Here is a 14,358-nt window from a genome sequence, read left to right as displayed (position 1 = left end):
AGAAAGGAAGAGATGTAGACAGAAGAGAGGAGGGTTGTACAGAGAGGCAAGAAGCCCCGTGGTGGAGAAAGCAGAATAACTACACAACAGAAGTATAATTTCAAACACTTTCATTATTTTCTCCACACAACTCAAAACAAACACCCACCCCCTCCCCTCCCCTGAAATAAAGACGTAAAGGAGAGAGGGAGGAGCAGGGCATGCTGGGACATGCAGTTATGTCACAGGTGGAGGAGTTTTCCACTGTAAGTTGTACAGTATGAAAACTACAGGAACGGATGAGTCGTAGCACTCGTAAGGTTACCTTCATGTCGGTCAGTTCTCAGCGAAAGTAGGACACAATTTTAAGCAAATATAAGTGGAAATTAAACTCATTTTCACAGGATTTCAAAACCTTTGCGTGGCTGAAAAATCGTTTTCTCCCGTTGGACGAGAGAAGAGGCCTTCGTATGTTCCTTATCGTGAGGAGATGGCTCCATGACTGCATTCATAACCGCACTGTCTCCGTGCTGACAATGGATGCTGACCATGACTGCAGTAATGGAGCCTCTTCAGACACCCGTTTGTTTCGGTGTTCAGAATGCTGCTCTGGTTAGCGTCCTTCGGGGCTCTGTTTGGGGAGGAGCCAGTACCATGGGCATGAGCCTCCCATTGGGCCTTCCTGTCTTCAGGGGATTGGGCAGTGCCAGCAGCGGGCACCATGGGAGCCGCAACGCTGGCGAGACGTGTCACTCTTCTGTAGAGATGGGGAACTGGGCCTGTGCTCCAAAATGTTAGTATGCATATTATTCACTTGTAGTTCAGGGCCGATTTACTAAGACCTTTATCATGTGCGAAACCTTCTAGCACACACAAAACCGAAAACACGACCAAAGATTGGTCTTGGTATTTTGCACCAGATTGTGTTGTTATTTTTGTGTGTGCTAAAAGGTTTTGCACATTCTAAAACTCTTATTGAACCAGGCCATTAGTTTGTATGCCATGGCACTGGTGTGCACGTACAATAGAGTCTGCAAAACTGTGCAGTTTCACATCATCACCTTGCTATAGCCCATGACTTGTATGTATGTTGCATACAAGTACATGTACACATTTTCCATAAAGGGACAGTTCTACTTTCTGGGTTTAAAAAATAAATATTTTGGTTTTGTTTTCAATTGGCCGAGACAGTTATTGGGTGCGATGCACGATACAGGCTGCATAGAGTTACTTGAAGTGTGTTTTCTTGCTTTAAACCATGAACCCATCAATGCCCTACACTAACCACAGTAAAGCCAGCAGATTTCAGGGAAACATCTGTAAGTATCTAAAACTTCATTGCACACAAAAACTATCTGAACCAATCGAAACATGCACTAAAAAACATTTTGGAAAAACTCCAGCAGTGAACTATGCCTTTTAAGTGTTTCAAAAGCAATATCTAGTAATGCTTCTTTTCAAGTATGTTGAGAAAACAGTGTATTTGTGAACATTTGTCCACAATTCCCTCAAACATTGCTTTTTTTTCTTGGAATTTGTATAGTTCACAGCACATAGAAAGGGCATCTGGGAAAGACACGTATGGGTAGAATATTTGTTGGTTCATACTATGACTTTCTATCTCAAGTATATGAAAATGCATTGGGGAATGTTTATACTTAATCTTCTGTATTTGAGCTTTGGAATAGCATATGATATGTTAGCCACAAACTTTCATGCATCTTTGTGGTGCAGGCAGTATGCATTTTGGAACATGGCCCTAGACTTTACGAACCCCAAAATGGGTGGAACCGTGATGTGTCATAATGACGTAAACCGATGAAAGTGTTGGTAAGAAGAGCAAAGTAATCTAATTGGATCATAAGATGACATCATACGGTAGCTCCACCCTTTCTGGGGTCAGTGTAGCCTCACTTTCCCGTAACTACTGTTCACCCCAGAGTTAAACTCACAATCCCATTAAGAAAACCAATTATCACCAGCATCACCACCACTATCAAAAAGGCAAGTCAAGAATACAAATTCAAGAAAAGTAGTTATTGTAATATCAATAAATATGTTTTACAGGATCTTTTAAAACCAGACTTTGCTATGAAAATGCGTGTGGAAGCAAAGGGAGCTCTGGAGAAAGCAGAGCTTTGGGTGTGTTCTTTAATTCACCTTCTTTTCTGTTTTTGGTGAAACTGGCAAGAGGTGAACAGTCACAGCAATATATTTATAATAATATAGATAACCAGCATTACATTTAAATAAAAAAATGAATGAACAAAATGGCAACTCCAATGTTGAGCAAAATCACCATGACAACCAGAGTACAGCTGGAGCCCTGTGTAGGAGGGAGAGGAGGGGAGAGAGAGAGAGAAAGAGAGAGAGAAAGAGATGTTGAGGAAGAGTTAATACACACTTACCCACACCCACTCGAGGCCCAGAATTGCCCACCATTTGGAAAGATTTGCACTGATCTACAGACATTGTATTTCTCCCTGGCAGCATTGTCTCACCATCGCAGCGCTCCCTTGTAATCAGCTTGCAGAGCTAAAAGACCCAAGGCTCTCTCAGCCAACGCTACACCTACACAGAATGTTGAATCATGATCTTTAGCTGTGAAATCTACCACTGTGTATGACTGTGCATGATCTCTTTGCGTGTGTTTATGAGTGTGTGTGTGTGTGTGTGTGTGTGACAGTGTATGATCTTTCTGTGTTTGTGTGTGTATAATGATAAGCTAATTTACAGTCAATCTAGCCATTTGGAATTCATAAAGAATCTAATGAAGAATCACCAGAAATGTGATTCTCTATAAATTTATGTTTTGAGTATGCTTTATTTTTGCTTTACTTATGCTGCAAGACTTATAATTAGCTTGCTGAAACAATACTGATCAGCTGAATTTGCTAGCCATGACGATGATTATAAATGTCAAGAAATGAATTGTCACTAAGGTTTTTTTTTTCTGTCAGAGGAGGGCACATGAATTGTGACCGCATGCAAAATTTCCTTGTGAATTAACAGTTTCTTCCACAGAGTGATGCAACGCATCGTCGTTTTCTGCAAGATGTACTGTGGTGCAATGCTCTGTCCGCTTATGTTGCATCTGTTCATTATTTAAAGGTATATCTTTGTGGTCTGTGGACAGACTAGTCTGCCGTAGGATTATTTTATGCAGAAGTACTATGACTCTCATTGCCGTCAGTATTCCTGTTCTGCAGCAGAACGGGGAATTTAAGAATAAATGCAGCAAATTAAAGGCAATTCCTCATAGAGAGCTTAATAAGAGGCAGGCACGGTTAGCAATATTTCAGCCAGGGTTTGAAAAGGCTGAATAAGGCTGTGTCGTACGTGATTCTGTGTGTGGATCTATCTTTCTCCATTGCTTGCCTCTGTTTTGCAAACAAACCCCCTCCTCATGCTACATTTATCCGCTGATTGGCTCTTGCTGGAGGGGGGCATGAGCCGTTCCCTGGCAACAGAGCACCAGACAACCAATGGGGGGCTTTGCTGCAGAAGGAGACGCTTTGCCTTTTTCTTGTTACTAAGGCATTCAGTGAACAGTAGGCCATCTCAGGGGCTACACAGGGACAACGAAAGTGGTTGTATACATCCCGTGTCTATGTGTATGTTGTGGTAATGACAGATCTGTTTGGGTTAATGTAGTACAGATATGAATATGAACAAATACATGTCTGCACACAGTGCCTTCTAGTGACCTTCCAAAACTACATGCATTTTTCATACTATGAATGAAGGACGGCCTCTCTTTTCTTCCTTAATTCTCCTATCCCAGCATCACCATTACTCCCCTTTACTGCCACCCCACACACTCACTCACCCCGCCCACCCCCACCCCTACCCCGTCCCTGGCTACATACCAAGTTTGATTTGTGGGTCGATTTGGTGAGTTGATTTGATCTGAGAGTTGCACGCGGGAGCGCGAGACGAAGATCTGACTTCTGTGACGGACCAGGGGCCCCTGGGGGCCACGCCCCTGCCCTGCCATCCTGGCTCCGGGGCCTCCGTCTCTGCAGGGGGCAGGGCTTGGTGTGGGAGGCGGGGTCGGTGGGCGGAAGCAGGGGCGGGGCCTCGCAGCTGGCCAGCTTGTCCTCGTCCTGCTCCAGCAGCTGCGAGTGCGCCAGGCTCTCGCTGTGCGCCCGCCGCGCGGTCCAGTCCGCGCACCGGGCCTTGTGGGCGGAGGAGGCGTGCTCTCTGGCCTTGTGATTGGATGAGGCGTGCTCCCGGGACTTGTGATTGGAAGAGGCATGCTCCCGGTGCTTGTGATTGGACGAGGCGTGGTCCCGAGACTCGTGGCTGGAAGAAGAGTGGCTGTAGCCGTTGGTGTGCCCGCCCCCCACCTCGTCCTGCAGCGAGGAGGTGCTGGAGAGGCTGCTGGCTCCGCTCCCGCCCCCCGGGGGGCGCTTGTCCTGCTGGTGGCCCGCCCCGCGGCCACGCCCGCACCTCTCCATCAGCACCTGGATCTCAGCGGCGCCCCTCTCGTCGTCCACGGCGCTCTGCCGCCGAAAGCGGGTGCTCTTGGTCGCGCGGGGCGCTTTGGGTTGGCCGCAGGGGTGTTTCGACGGGCTCAGGTCTGGGGTGAGTTTGGGGGTTGCCGTGCTCTCCATGTACAGGTCGGGGCTGTGGCCACTGGACGCTGCTTCCATGTTGTTCTCACTCGAGATCTGATGCTTTGGCCTTTGGCACTCCACTCCTGACAGACAGAAGGGAGAGTTACAATACAGCACAGACAGCGATGAGAATGCAGTACTGACACACAGCAGGAGAGTAAAAATACAGCAATGAAAGACACTCCATATGACAAAACACATTCCCGTGAACATTTTTGTTGTGAAAAGTCGGTGAAATGCTATCGTTCAATGTAGCGAGGCTGTATCTGCTAGTTTTATTGGGATTTCCTCGCCTGTTTATGTCAAAATGTCTGTCAACTCTTCTAGATGTCTAGATTCTGGATTTTGCTCACTGGAATTTGAATACACTTCTGACATTTGACAGTTTATCACTGAAAGCACTTGAAATGCAGCACAGAACTGACAGACGAGCACAGCGCTAACAAAGCTGTATGTACATTGGAGCACAGTATCATGCTAATGTGAGTGAGACTATGTGTCTGTGTTGTAAAGGTCATCACTGGTCTCCTTCCAAGTTCCTCTCAGCACTGCTGTAGTTCACACTACCACACGGCATCATGGGTAAGACGCCGCAGCAGGTCTGTGGCGTGCGCGCGCGCCGTGTACCGCATGCAGTAGTGTGGCTCTGCTGGTTGCCATGGCAGCCGCGCACCAACCGTTTTTGCAGCGATGGACGGAGGGGGAGAACTGTTTGGCAGTGACCCTGGCCAGCCGAGACTCCTCCTGGGCCTTCAGGGCCACGCCCATGGCTGCCTCCGCCTTCCCCTGGGCGTGGGCCATCCTGAGGAGAGAAGAGGCCTTATTGGCAGGCAGAAGGCAACAGCCAGGAGCTCACCAGGACCCACACGGGTCCCACGTGAGTCAGTCCCACGCAGCGCACGCACGTGTAGCACTGCAGCGAAAAATTACTCCATATTCATGTTCCCTCTTTGCGCGTTACCGCACTGTTTCACTGCTCTCCTTAGGCACAAACCGCTCGGATATTCCTAATATGCAGCTTTTCAAATACGTTCATTTAAAGGCAATGTCGCATTTAAGAACAATGAAAACAGTATTTGCAATGTTCACATTTTATTTTGTTCCCACATAGGCTAGTATTGTCTTGGGCTTATGTGGGCATGTGTTTTCACAGTTACACAGGAGCAGTAGGTCTCTGCTGGATTATGGGTAACATTAACATTATGCAATGGTGTGAGGTTTCACACAAGCACTAGAAAAATGAAAATCCCTCTGATTTTACATCGCTTAAATACATTAAACAAACAACCTTCAAATAGCACTGGTAATATACATTACAGGGAATTTATTTGTCATTTATAGATTTTCAAACACATTTCAACTAATGATTGATATTCTTCTCTCTCCCTCACTTGTTCAGGGGTCTTGTAAGGATAGAAGTGGGGGTCAATGCCTAAACTGATTATGCACACTGCATGATCAAAATATAGTCCACATATCCTGTCTGCAGAATGCACAATCTACACAGTCTGCACACTAAAAAATCTAGACACAATCCACACAGAGTGCTGCTCAGTACCATATTTTATGCACAATATCCACACACAATCCACACAGAATGCACATAGGCTGAGATTCAGTCATCATTTATCCTTAAATTTGACTTACAATTAAAAGCAAGAATTATTATTATTTTTTCTTTAAAAACATAGCTTGGTTAAACTAAACTTGGTTAAACTAACTTGTCAAACTGAGTTTGTGAAGAAATAGTGTAATGCTTGCTTTTATAAACAAGTAATGGACAAATGATTGAATCAGCCTATGTATAGTTTGTGAGGATTATGTGTGCTATGTTGATTGAATATAAGTCATAGTGTTTACATAAACAGTCTGCACTCTCTACAGAGAGAACAATAACTAGTTCACTGCCTTTTTCATTCACAAATGAGTTTCCCCATTACATTCAATATTATATTAGATATGCTGTATTCTAGCTTCTTACTGCATACTAAATATCTCAGTGTCTGAGTCTTAGGTAAAGCTGCAGTACCTACATTGCTAGTGGATTAAATATGCAGCCAATTCCATGTATAGTGGGTTGTTGTGCAATAAGGGTTTTGGGACACGGCTCATATTAATCACAGGAAATGAAAAAAAGCAGAATTTAAATGGCCCACTGGTTTCAGAGTAGAGAAATCAGAATGCTTGTAACATGCAATCAGATCAAACAACTCAAAAATGAACACTTAACGCTGGATCAGTAGATGCACAGCCCAGTCAAAATAAATAGCCATTGATCCTAAACATTCTAGAAATTTGTGGAGATACACTCACAAGAAAGAATTTGTCTTTCAACCAGTGCTCAAATTCTTTGAAACGATCAGGATCAATCAAGTCTGCCAGTTGACCTGACCAAGCTACCTTCATGGACCCAATTCTAGGATTTGACATCAGCTATTATTTCAAATTACAAATGATCAAGTATCAATTACAAATTATGAAGCAGAGTGTGACGGTGTGTGAACTTCATTGTTAATCCTCGTTAAATGGCAACTGCCTTATCAACACTGATGACCCTGGAGGTGCAATACGATAGCGGCTGGGTAGCAGGTGGACATTTTAGCCATTGTTTTCTTTTTTAAAATTACTCCCTTCTACTTTTTATGATTGACATTTCAGTAGTGTGGAGTTATGTTCTGTGTTTTCGCCGGTCCGCCGACCCTACCTAACAGCTGGGCAGTCTAATGTCACAGAGAGGCAACCTGGTCAGGCTCCTAGCGCGATAAGGTTTTGAGCCTGACGACTGAGGCTAAACAGCGAGGGGCTCGCAGCAGGTTAGACCTCACCTGGACAGGGCGATTTCGGCCTTCTGTTTGGCGACGTTGGCCGCCTTCTCGGCGGCGTCCGTGGCGGCGTCCACCTTCTCGCGGATCTTGCTGGCGCGCAGCGGGATGAGGTTCTTGCGCTTGCCGCTCACCAGCACGTTGAGCTTGTACTTGCCCTCCTCCTTGGTGCCGTCGGGGAAGGTGGTGCAGCCGTAGCCGTGGCGCTTGTTGGAAGCCCACTCGCCCTCGTAGCAGAGCCCGTCGGAGCGCCGGCTCACGCCGCAGCCGGCCCGCTTGTCGTTGCGCCACTCGCCGGCGTAGACCTCGGTGGTGGTGGCGTCCAGGTCGTCCTCGGCGACGGACAGGTCGGCCTCGGCCTCGCCCAGGCTGACGGTGGAGTTGGCGTCGGAGGTGGAGGCGCCGGCCTCGCTGCGGAAGGAGCTCTGCTTGCTGTGCTGGCTGGTGATGGAGCTCCGCGACTCGGACTTGCGCAGCTTCAGGCCGCTCAGGATGGAGCGGCGGAACAGGCCCCGCCTCTTCCTGCGCAGGAGCTCCGCCTCGCTGTGCGCCATGAGGACGAAGCCGCCCCGCGACACCGCCGGGCTGCCCGCCGCCGCGCCCCCGGCTCCGGCCCCGCCCCCGGCCCCGCCCCCGGCCGCCGCGGCCCCGTCCGGGTGCAGCGCGGCGCCGTTGGTGTGCTCCGAGCGCAGGGAGTTTATGGACGTCCGCAGCGGCGAGCGGATGACGGCCGCCATGCCGTACGGCACGCTCTGGCGCACGCCGTACCCGTGCCGCATTCCACCCACCCACTGACCCTGGTAAGTCCCTACAGGGGGACAGAGGGGAGGTTTCAGAGAGTGGGCGACACACAGGAATGCTAATTTTGTTGAAAAAATTAAACATCTGTGTCACCAGTCAGAATAATATCTGCTTCTCAGAATTTACAAAGGACAATCTTTAAAAATCCTTCCTGGAATTCACTGACATCATAATTTTTTTTAGTTTCTTTTCATGTATAAATAGTTAAGCATCTTTCCCTGTTATGAACTTCAACTGATAGTAAAATCTACTCCAAGATGTGAATTTCCCTTGACATTATCTACTCAGTATAGCATTGTAGGGTTCGAGCTAACATTTTTCTCAGTGTTAGTTATTATCAATTACTATACAAAACCTTACAATAAAACACATCTGACAGAGGTCATTAAAATTCAAAAGCTTGATGTCTAAATTCTGTAGAATCTGCAGGTCAAGCCCTGTCATTGTTAGCTTACAATTCCAGGGATTACATCCTACTGAAAAAAAGTTTGAAGCATTTTAATTTCTTGACATAATGCAAGTGTCTTGGATGACAAAAACATGTTGCAGTGAAATTATTTTCAGAAACATGATATATTTTATATTTATCGAATGTCCCTTGTAGTGTACATAGTAGAATAAATATATGGTTCTTGAGATTAAGTCCATTCAGCAAACTAGGGAAAAAAATGACTTGCCGGGTCATAGGATATACAGTACATCTAACAGTAAGGATATTAAATCCCCTGAATATGTACAGTATTAGGGTACATGTCTATTTTCTGTTTGTCAGTGTGTGCACGTGTGTGCGTGTAGCCTTCCTCGTTAATCCTTTTTAATCTCACATGCACTCTCATGTATTAACGTATACATCCGTTCTCCTCCGAATCCTGAGCGGTTCGAAACGGACATTGCTCCTGTTCACCTGTCTGTTCTAACCCTGTTTGTGTGCCTCTTCTCCTTCCTCTGTTCAGCGTCTCTTCATAGGGAGATGAAACTAGCGAAAGTATTAATGAGGCTCCATTAAATCAAAAACGGACAGAGCGACCACGGGCCATCGGTGCTTCAGTCAATGTGTTTTTCAGTGGAGCAATCTGATCTTGATTGATTCACGCACGTGATTGGCAGCTCAGCGTAGCCCCGCCCATTACGGTGTCCGTGAAACCTCAGCGTCCCGCCACCGGCCGAAACTGACTGGCGTATTTCCCACGCGTCAGTTCTGCGTAAATGTTCGAAGACATTTCTGCAGCCTTTGCCCAGTCACTGTTCGTTGGACTCGATTTTCCTGCCACGGAGCTGCTTTCGTCTGCCACTATGTTTCATCGATGAAGTAAAAGTTGCCACTGATGCTGCGTGTCACAGCGAATGATAATATCGTAGCACAGATGAATATTGGGGGGGGGGCTGGATAATATTGTAAAATATGCACTCGGAGAGGCATGTGCCAAGACGCAGGTGTGTCACGACGCTCAAATTTCATCAAGCGGCGTCCTCTGGGCCGAATGAATCATCGAATCTCTAAGCATGTGCTCCTTTCTGCCTCTAATTCGAAAAGGCTGCCTCTTGTGTGTTCCGTCTCGCTAACCGATTGCCAAAGGCAGGGTTAAATTCGTGTAAGGATAAGACTGCGGGTTCAGCAGCTGGGACGTGTGTCCGGACAAGTTTCTTCATTAAATATGAATAATTCAGTTTTCACTAAGTCAGCGCTTGATTTCATTATTTGCATTTGGATTATATGTAAGACTTTCTATACTAGCGTGTGAGTCAAATGAACAGGATGAAGCTGTTGTGCTGTCCAGTGAGGTGATGTGCCATTATAGCTTTCATTAATGTGAAGCTCCTTACTGAGCGTGGACACAGCAGTAGCATATATATTTGCTAGGGGAATAAATGTATTGTCCTCCGGTCTCTTACAAGAGGCCTTGTGGCTATGTGAAGTCATATGATTTTGGAGACCAATAACAGCTCATTGAACCCTTGATTGAACAGTCCAGTTAGGGAAAGCTACACCACTGCCGTGACCTGTCTGCTGTGGACTCTTCCTCTTCCTCTTATTGCTTCCCTCTGCTCTCGTCCTCTTTTACGGCATTCACTTTCCCAGCCGGTGGTTTAGCAGCCTGGATTAACACCCGAGCATCTAAACGGCATTAGCTGTGATAGGCGGCCAATCAGGGCGCAACACAATGTCACACACAAATCTGTCACTCGTGACTAATGCATGCGCCTTCCTAGGACAACGCGCCGTACAGCGAAAAGTTCTGCCGTGACTCAGAAAGAGACATACCTGGAAACTTTGATATTTTCATTTGTTTCTTTCAAGCTGGTGGCAGATATCATTTCAACAGGAATAAACAAATTAAAAAATGCACACACACACTCACACAATCCAAAATGGGGTCTCATTCTAAACCAGCGTTACAAGTACTGCAACACAGCGTCACTCTATTACATGTTATGAAGTGTGAGTTTGTGAAGGACTAAATCACTGATACGTATGTCTGTGCATTCAAGTACGAGTCTGTATACTAGCCAAGTGAGTTTAAGGTCTTGGTATCATCTCTATTTGCGTCTGATTCAGGTCTGGTGCATACTCAGGTTGAGTTTGGTACCTTTCTGGTTTGGGATGAGCATCTGGTTCAGGTCTTGTTCGGAGAAAATAGCAAAGGCCAGGGTTGAGCCTGGTTTGAGCTCAGGTTGAATGTTTGTCCTGTTTTGATCCAAGTCTGGATTTTTGTTCAGCTTGAATCTAGTACAGACCTGATTTTGGCTCAGGTTGAATCTGGTTCAGGTCAGTGCTTGGTAAGGAGTTTCAAGTGACCTGGAATTTCTCTCTGGGAATATGGAGTCTGGGTGGCCTTAATTTGGGCCTCCAGATTTATCTCCCTTTGCAGAAGGAGGAGGACATTGCAAGATGTAGGCAGGAAGAGAGAGAGAGAAAAACAGGGGGGTGGTGCTGGACGAGGTAATGGAGAGAGGACAAAGAGACCCTGAAGGTGGTGAAATGGAGGAGAATGACCTCAGGGGAACCCACCTGTTCTGTTTCTCTCTCTCTCTCTCTCTCTCTCTCTCTCTCTCTCAATCTCTCTCTCTTTCTCAAACTCTCTCTCTCTCTTTCTTTCATTCCCTCTCTCTGTCTATTTCTTGCTAGGCAGCACAGGTGCGGGGTTTAGGGAGGGCGGCGGTAGGTGGGTCTTACCGCCATCGGAGTAGGTCTCAGTGCCGTAGCCGTCCTGCAGGCCGTTGCCCCAGGTGCCCTCGTACCTGGCGCCGCTGCCCATGCTCTCCCGCAGGCCGTAGCGCCCCCGGGAGCCGTGCGTCCACTCGCCCTTGTAGACCCACTTGCCCTTGTTCTCCACGCCGATGCCGTGCCGCTTGCCCTGGGCCCACGTGCCCTGGAAGTTGTTCCCGCTGGGCCAGGTGTACACGCCCAGCAGTTCGAAGCCGTGGCTCCAGGAGCCCGAGTACTCGCCCTGGCCCTTGGGGCCCGTGCAGATGCCCCGTCCGTGGGCCTTCCCATCCTCCCACTCTCCACAGTATGACCCCCCATCATCAAAGTCGAACCTGCCCCCAGTGGACATGCATGAAACAGGTTTTGGCAAATCCCGCCTGAAACCTCAAAAAAAAAAAAAAATAAAAAAAAAAAAAAAAATAGAAGCCAAACAAACAAAATGAACAAGCAAAGAGAACAGGAAACAGAAATAGACCCGAACCGATTCGGGGCCGGCGGTGGCAGTGGCGGTGGCGGTGGCGGTGGCGGCGGTGGTGGTGGTGGTGGTGGAGGGGGACACCCGAAACAAAATAGTCTGGAGGGCGCCCCCGTCAGACCTCCTCAGACCATCCTCCCGGAGAGATCACTCCTGCCCGGACCTCTCGCGGCCTTGGCTGGGGAACGGGAGGCCTTTAGCGGCCATGCGTACTCCCGCCGACACGCAAAAACACGGCGTCCCAACCCCTGCCCCCCCCTCCCGCCCTCCCCCCCCAAAGCGCGCGCACACGCACGAACGCAGTGCGCCCCCCCCCCCCCTCCTCCCCCTTTTTGCTAGGCCCGGTCGGCGCCTCCGCTGCTGCTCTCCTCCGGTGATTCTCCGAGCGGGGAATGGGAGTGGGATCCGCTCTAGAGAGGCGCCGTCACAGACCCGTCCGCGTCAGGGCTCCGCTTCTCGTTCCCTCCGCCTCGGTCGCCGGGCATGCCGCCGCGCAGGAAGGAGGCTGAGCGCGGCCGAAGAGCCTCTCTATCCGCTTCCCCCGGTGACAGCGACGCCGTTCGTCTCCGCGCGGAAAACACGTTCACACGCACATACCCGAAACAACAAACAACTGATCTGATTTAGATTATCTCTGTCTCTCTCGCTCTCGCTCCTTCTCCGCCGCGCAGCGTAATGCTGAAGCCCCGTAGCTTGCTGTCGGGAAAAAAAATGGGTTTTAATTTCCCGTTTTTGTCCTCTTCGAGGCTTCGCTATCTTTATTTTAATTTGTCACGCTCTGTCCTTTTTTTGGTCCTCATAATATTTCCCCAGCCCTCATTGCACTAGGGTCTCTCTCTCTCTCTCTCTCTCTCTCTCTCTCTCTCCCTGTGGTGTCTCCCAGACCTGCTCATTAGAGGAGGACTGTTCCAACACAGCCAGCGTCCCCTCCCCCTCCCTGGTTTTAAAGAGACAGGGAACACATATCTGCTAGCCTTTCTCTCTCCCTCTCTCTCTTTCTCTCTCTCTCACTCTGCCACACAGTCCTGTTTTTCCTAAGTGCCGTGTTTTCTCTGTCTTACTCCATCTTCTGTTTATACTGAGAAATGAATGGTAGTGGCTTTTATGTGTGTTAATTTGTGTGTTGGCTGGAATGTATGTGTGACCGCTTAAGAACACCTGTATTCAGCAGAAATATTAATTTGGAATAAATTGATTTATTTTATGTACTGTAGAACACGCTACTCTTGCCTTCTGTGTTAACTTTATGGTATATACAGATACCGATATCTGATGGATGAGATGTGACCAACCAGAAGAAATCACAATGGGCTTCTGCTGGACTGGGAGCGGGAGTTTTTGGGGACTGGGACAGGGATTGGTTGGCGGTTGGGGTGTTAGGGGTTAAAGCCCCACTGTCACCCTGGGTTTGTAAGCGAACCCTGCTGCCCTGACCGTGTCCCTGTCCTTCCGTCGGGACACTGCACCGTGTGTTATCCTGTCAATTAGTGCAGATCAGATCAGACTGAGCTGGGTAAAAATAGCCCACACTGCTCAGAGGCCTGGCACCCACCCCCGCCCCCCCCCAATCTCCCACGCCAGGACACCCGGAGGGCCTGATTCAGGATGGATCTGCGTGTGGGCGTGCGCGGGCGTGGGCAAGGGGCAGCGGGGATGGGGGCAAAGTTAATACGCCATTGATAACGTGGCTATCCTCTGTCCTCAGTCCTTCTGCAGCAGATCCGGGCAATTTGGTTCAGCCTGCTGTGAAGTGATTAGCATTAGAGAGAATGAGGAAGCGACGGAGGGACAGAGAGATTGTAATCAGGGATCAGGACTGGACAGTGGCAGCAGGAGAGGGAGGGGGCGGAGAGAAGGAAGACAAGGACTTCAGGCAGGCCGGAAGAGGAAATGAGGCGGAAGGAGGACGTTAGAAAGGAGGAAGCAGGGAGGGACTCTATAATCTATCCATTAGCCTCGTGTGATGTCACTTCCTGTAGTTGTATCCATGTGAGTTCAAAATCATCTAATCTATTGATTTGCACTTTCTTGAGGACTGGGTTAGATGCTAAGCATTATGACATCTGATGTGGTGTGGCACAGTTGAAAAGCTTCATGGGTGAAACCAATGAATTTGGACAATAGTTCCACAGTCTACAGGTGCTTTTATATTTTTGACTTTTTTGACATTTGACACCCCTCAGTCCCCTCATTCCTGATTGGTTTTGTTGTGAAAGCGTACAGTAATGTGAACTAAAATTGCATTAAGTTGTCAGCCCATCACTGGAATTGTTTCAGGGTAGCAACATCACTGTACAAACTATGTCACAATCTAACTGGATGCAGAAATGATGGGATTTTTATGGAGTTCTAGCAACTACTGTGCATACCTTCTAGTAACCTTTTTACATGCAAAAGGGAATATAGGTTCATTGAGGAGAAACGCCCACCTCAGTGCCAAAACCAGCTTATCTG

The 14,358-nt window shown here is 48.0% G+C and overlaps 1 protein-coding gene across 1 annotated transcript; it reads right to left on the bottom strand.

The window, feature by feature from the left end:
• Positions 1–95: 95 nt before the first annotated feature.
• Positions 96–12,151, bottom strand: LOC135255126 (junctophilin-3-like). Its single transcript, XM_064335892.1, has 5 exons — positions 11,397–12,151; positions 7,424–8,228; positions 5,276–5,400; positions 3,849–4,681; positions 96–2,305 (listed from the first exon to the last, which is right to left on the bottom strand). Exons 1-5 carry the CDS (start codon positions 11,776–11,778, stop codon positions 2,225–2,227), a joined length of 2,226 nt encoding a protein of 741 aa, XP_064191962.1. The 5' UTR covers positions 11,779–12,151; the 3' UTR covers positions 96–2,224.
• Between the last annotated feature and the right edge of the window lie 2,207 nt (positions 12,152–14,358).

The sequence above is a fragment of the Anguilla rostrata genome, chromosome 5, assembly GCF_018555375.3.
Source record: "Anguilla rostrata isolate EN2019 chromosome 5, ASM1855537v3, whole genome shotgun sequence".
Taxonomy (NCBI): Eukaryota; Metazoa; Chordata; class Actinopteri; order Anguilliformes; family Anguillidae; genus Anguilla; species Anguilla rostrata.
Note: the sequence above shows the minus strand (reverse complement) of the source record. Positions and strands in the feature narration are given on the sequence as shown.

Bases quoted from the DNA above. Each gene is read 5' to 3' on its own strand.
- LOC135255126 (XM_064335892.1), bottom strand. From the start codon at position 11,778: ATGTCCACTGGGGGCAGGTTCGACTTTGATGATGGGGGGTCATACTGT. The intron at 4,682-5,275 runs GTTGGTGCGCGG...TCTGTCTGTCAG, and splicing joins CGTCCATCGCTGCAAAAACG to GAGTGGAGTGCCAAAGGCCA. The intron at 2,306-3,848 runs GTATGTAGCCAG...CCTCCTACACAG, and splicing joins CGACCCACAAATCAAACTTG to GGCTCCAGCTGTACTCTGGT.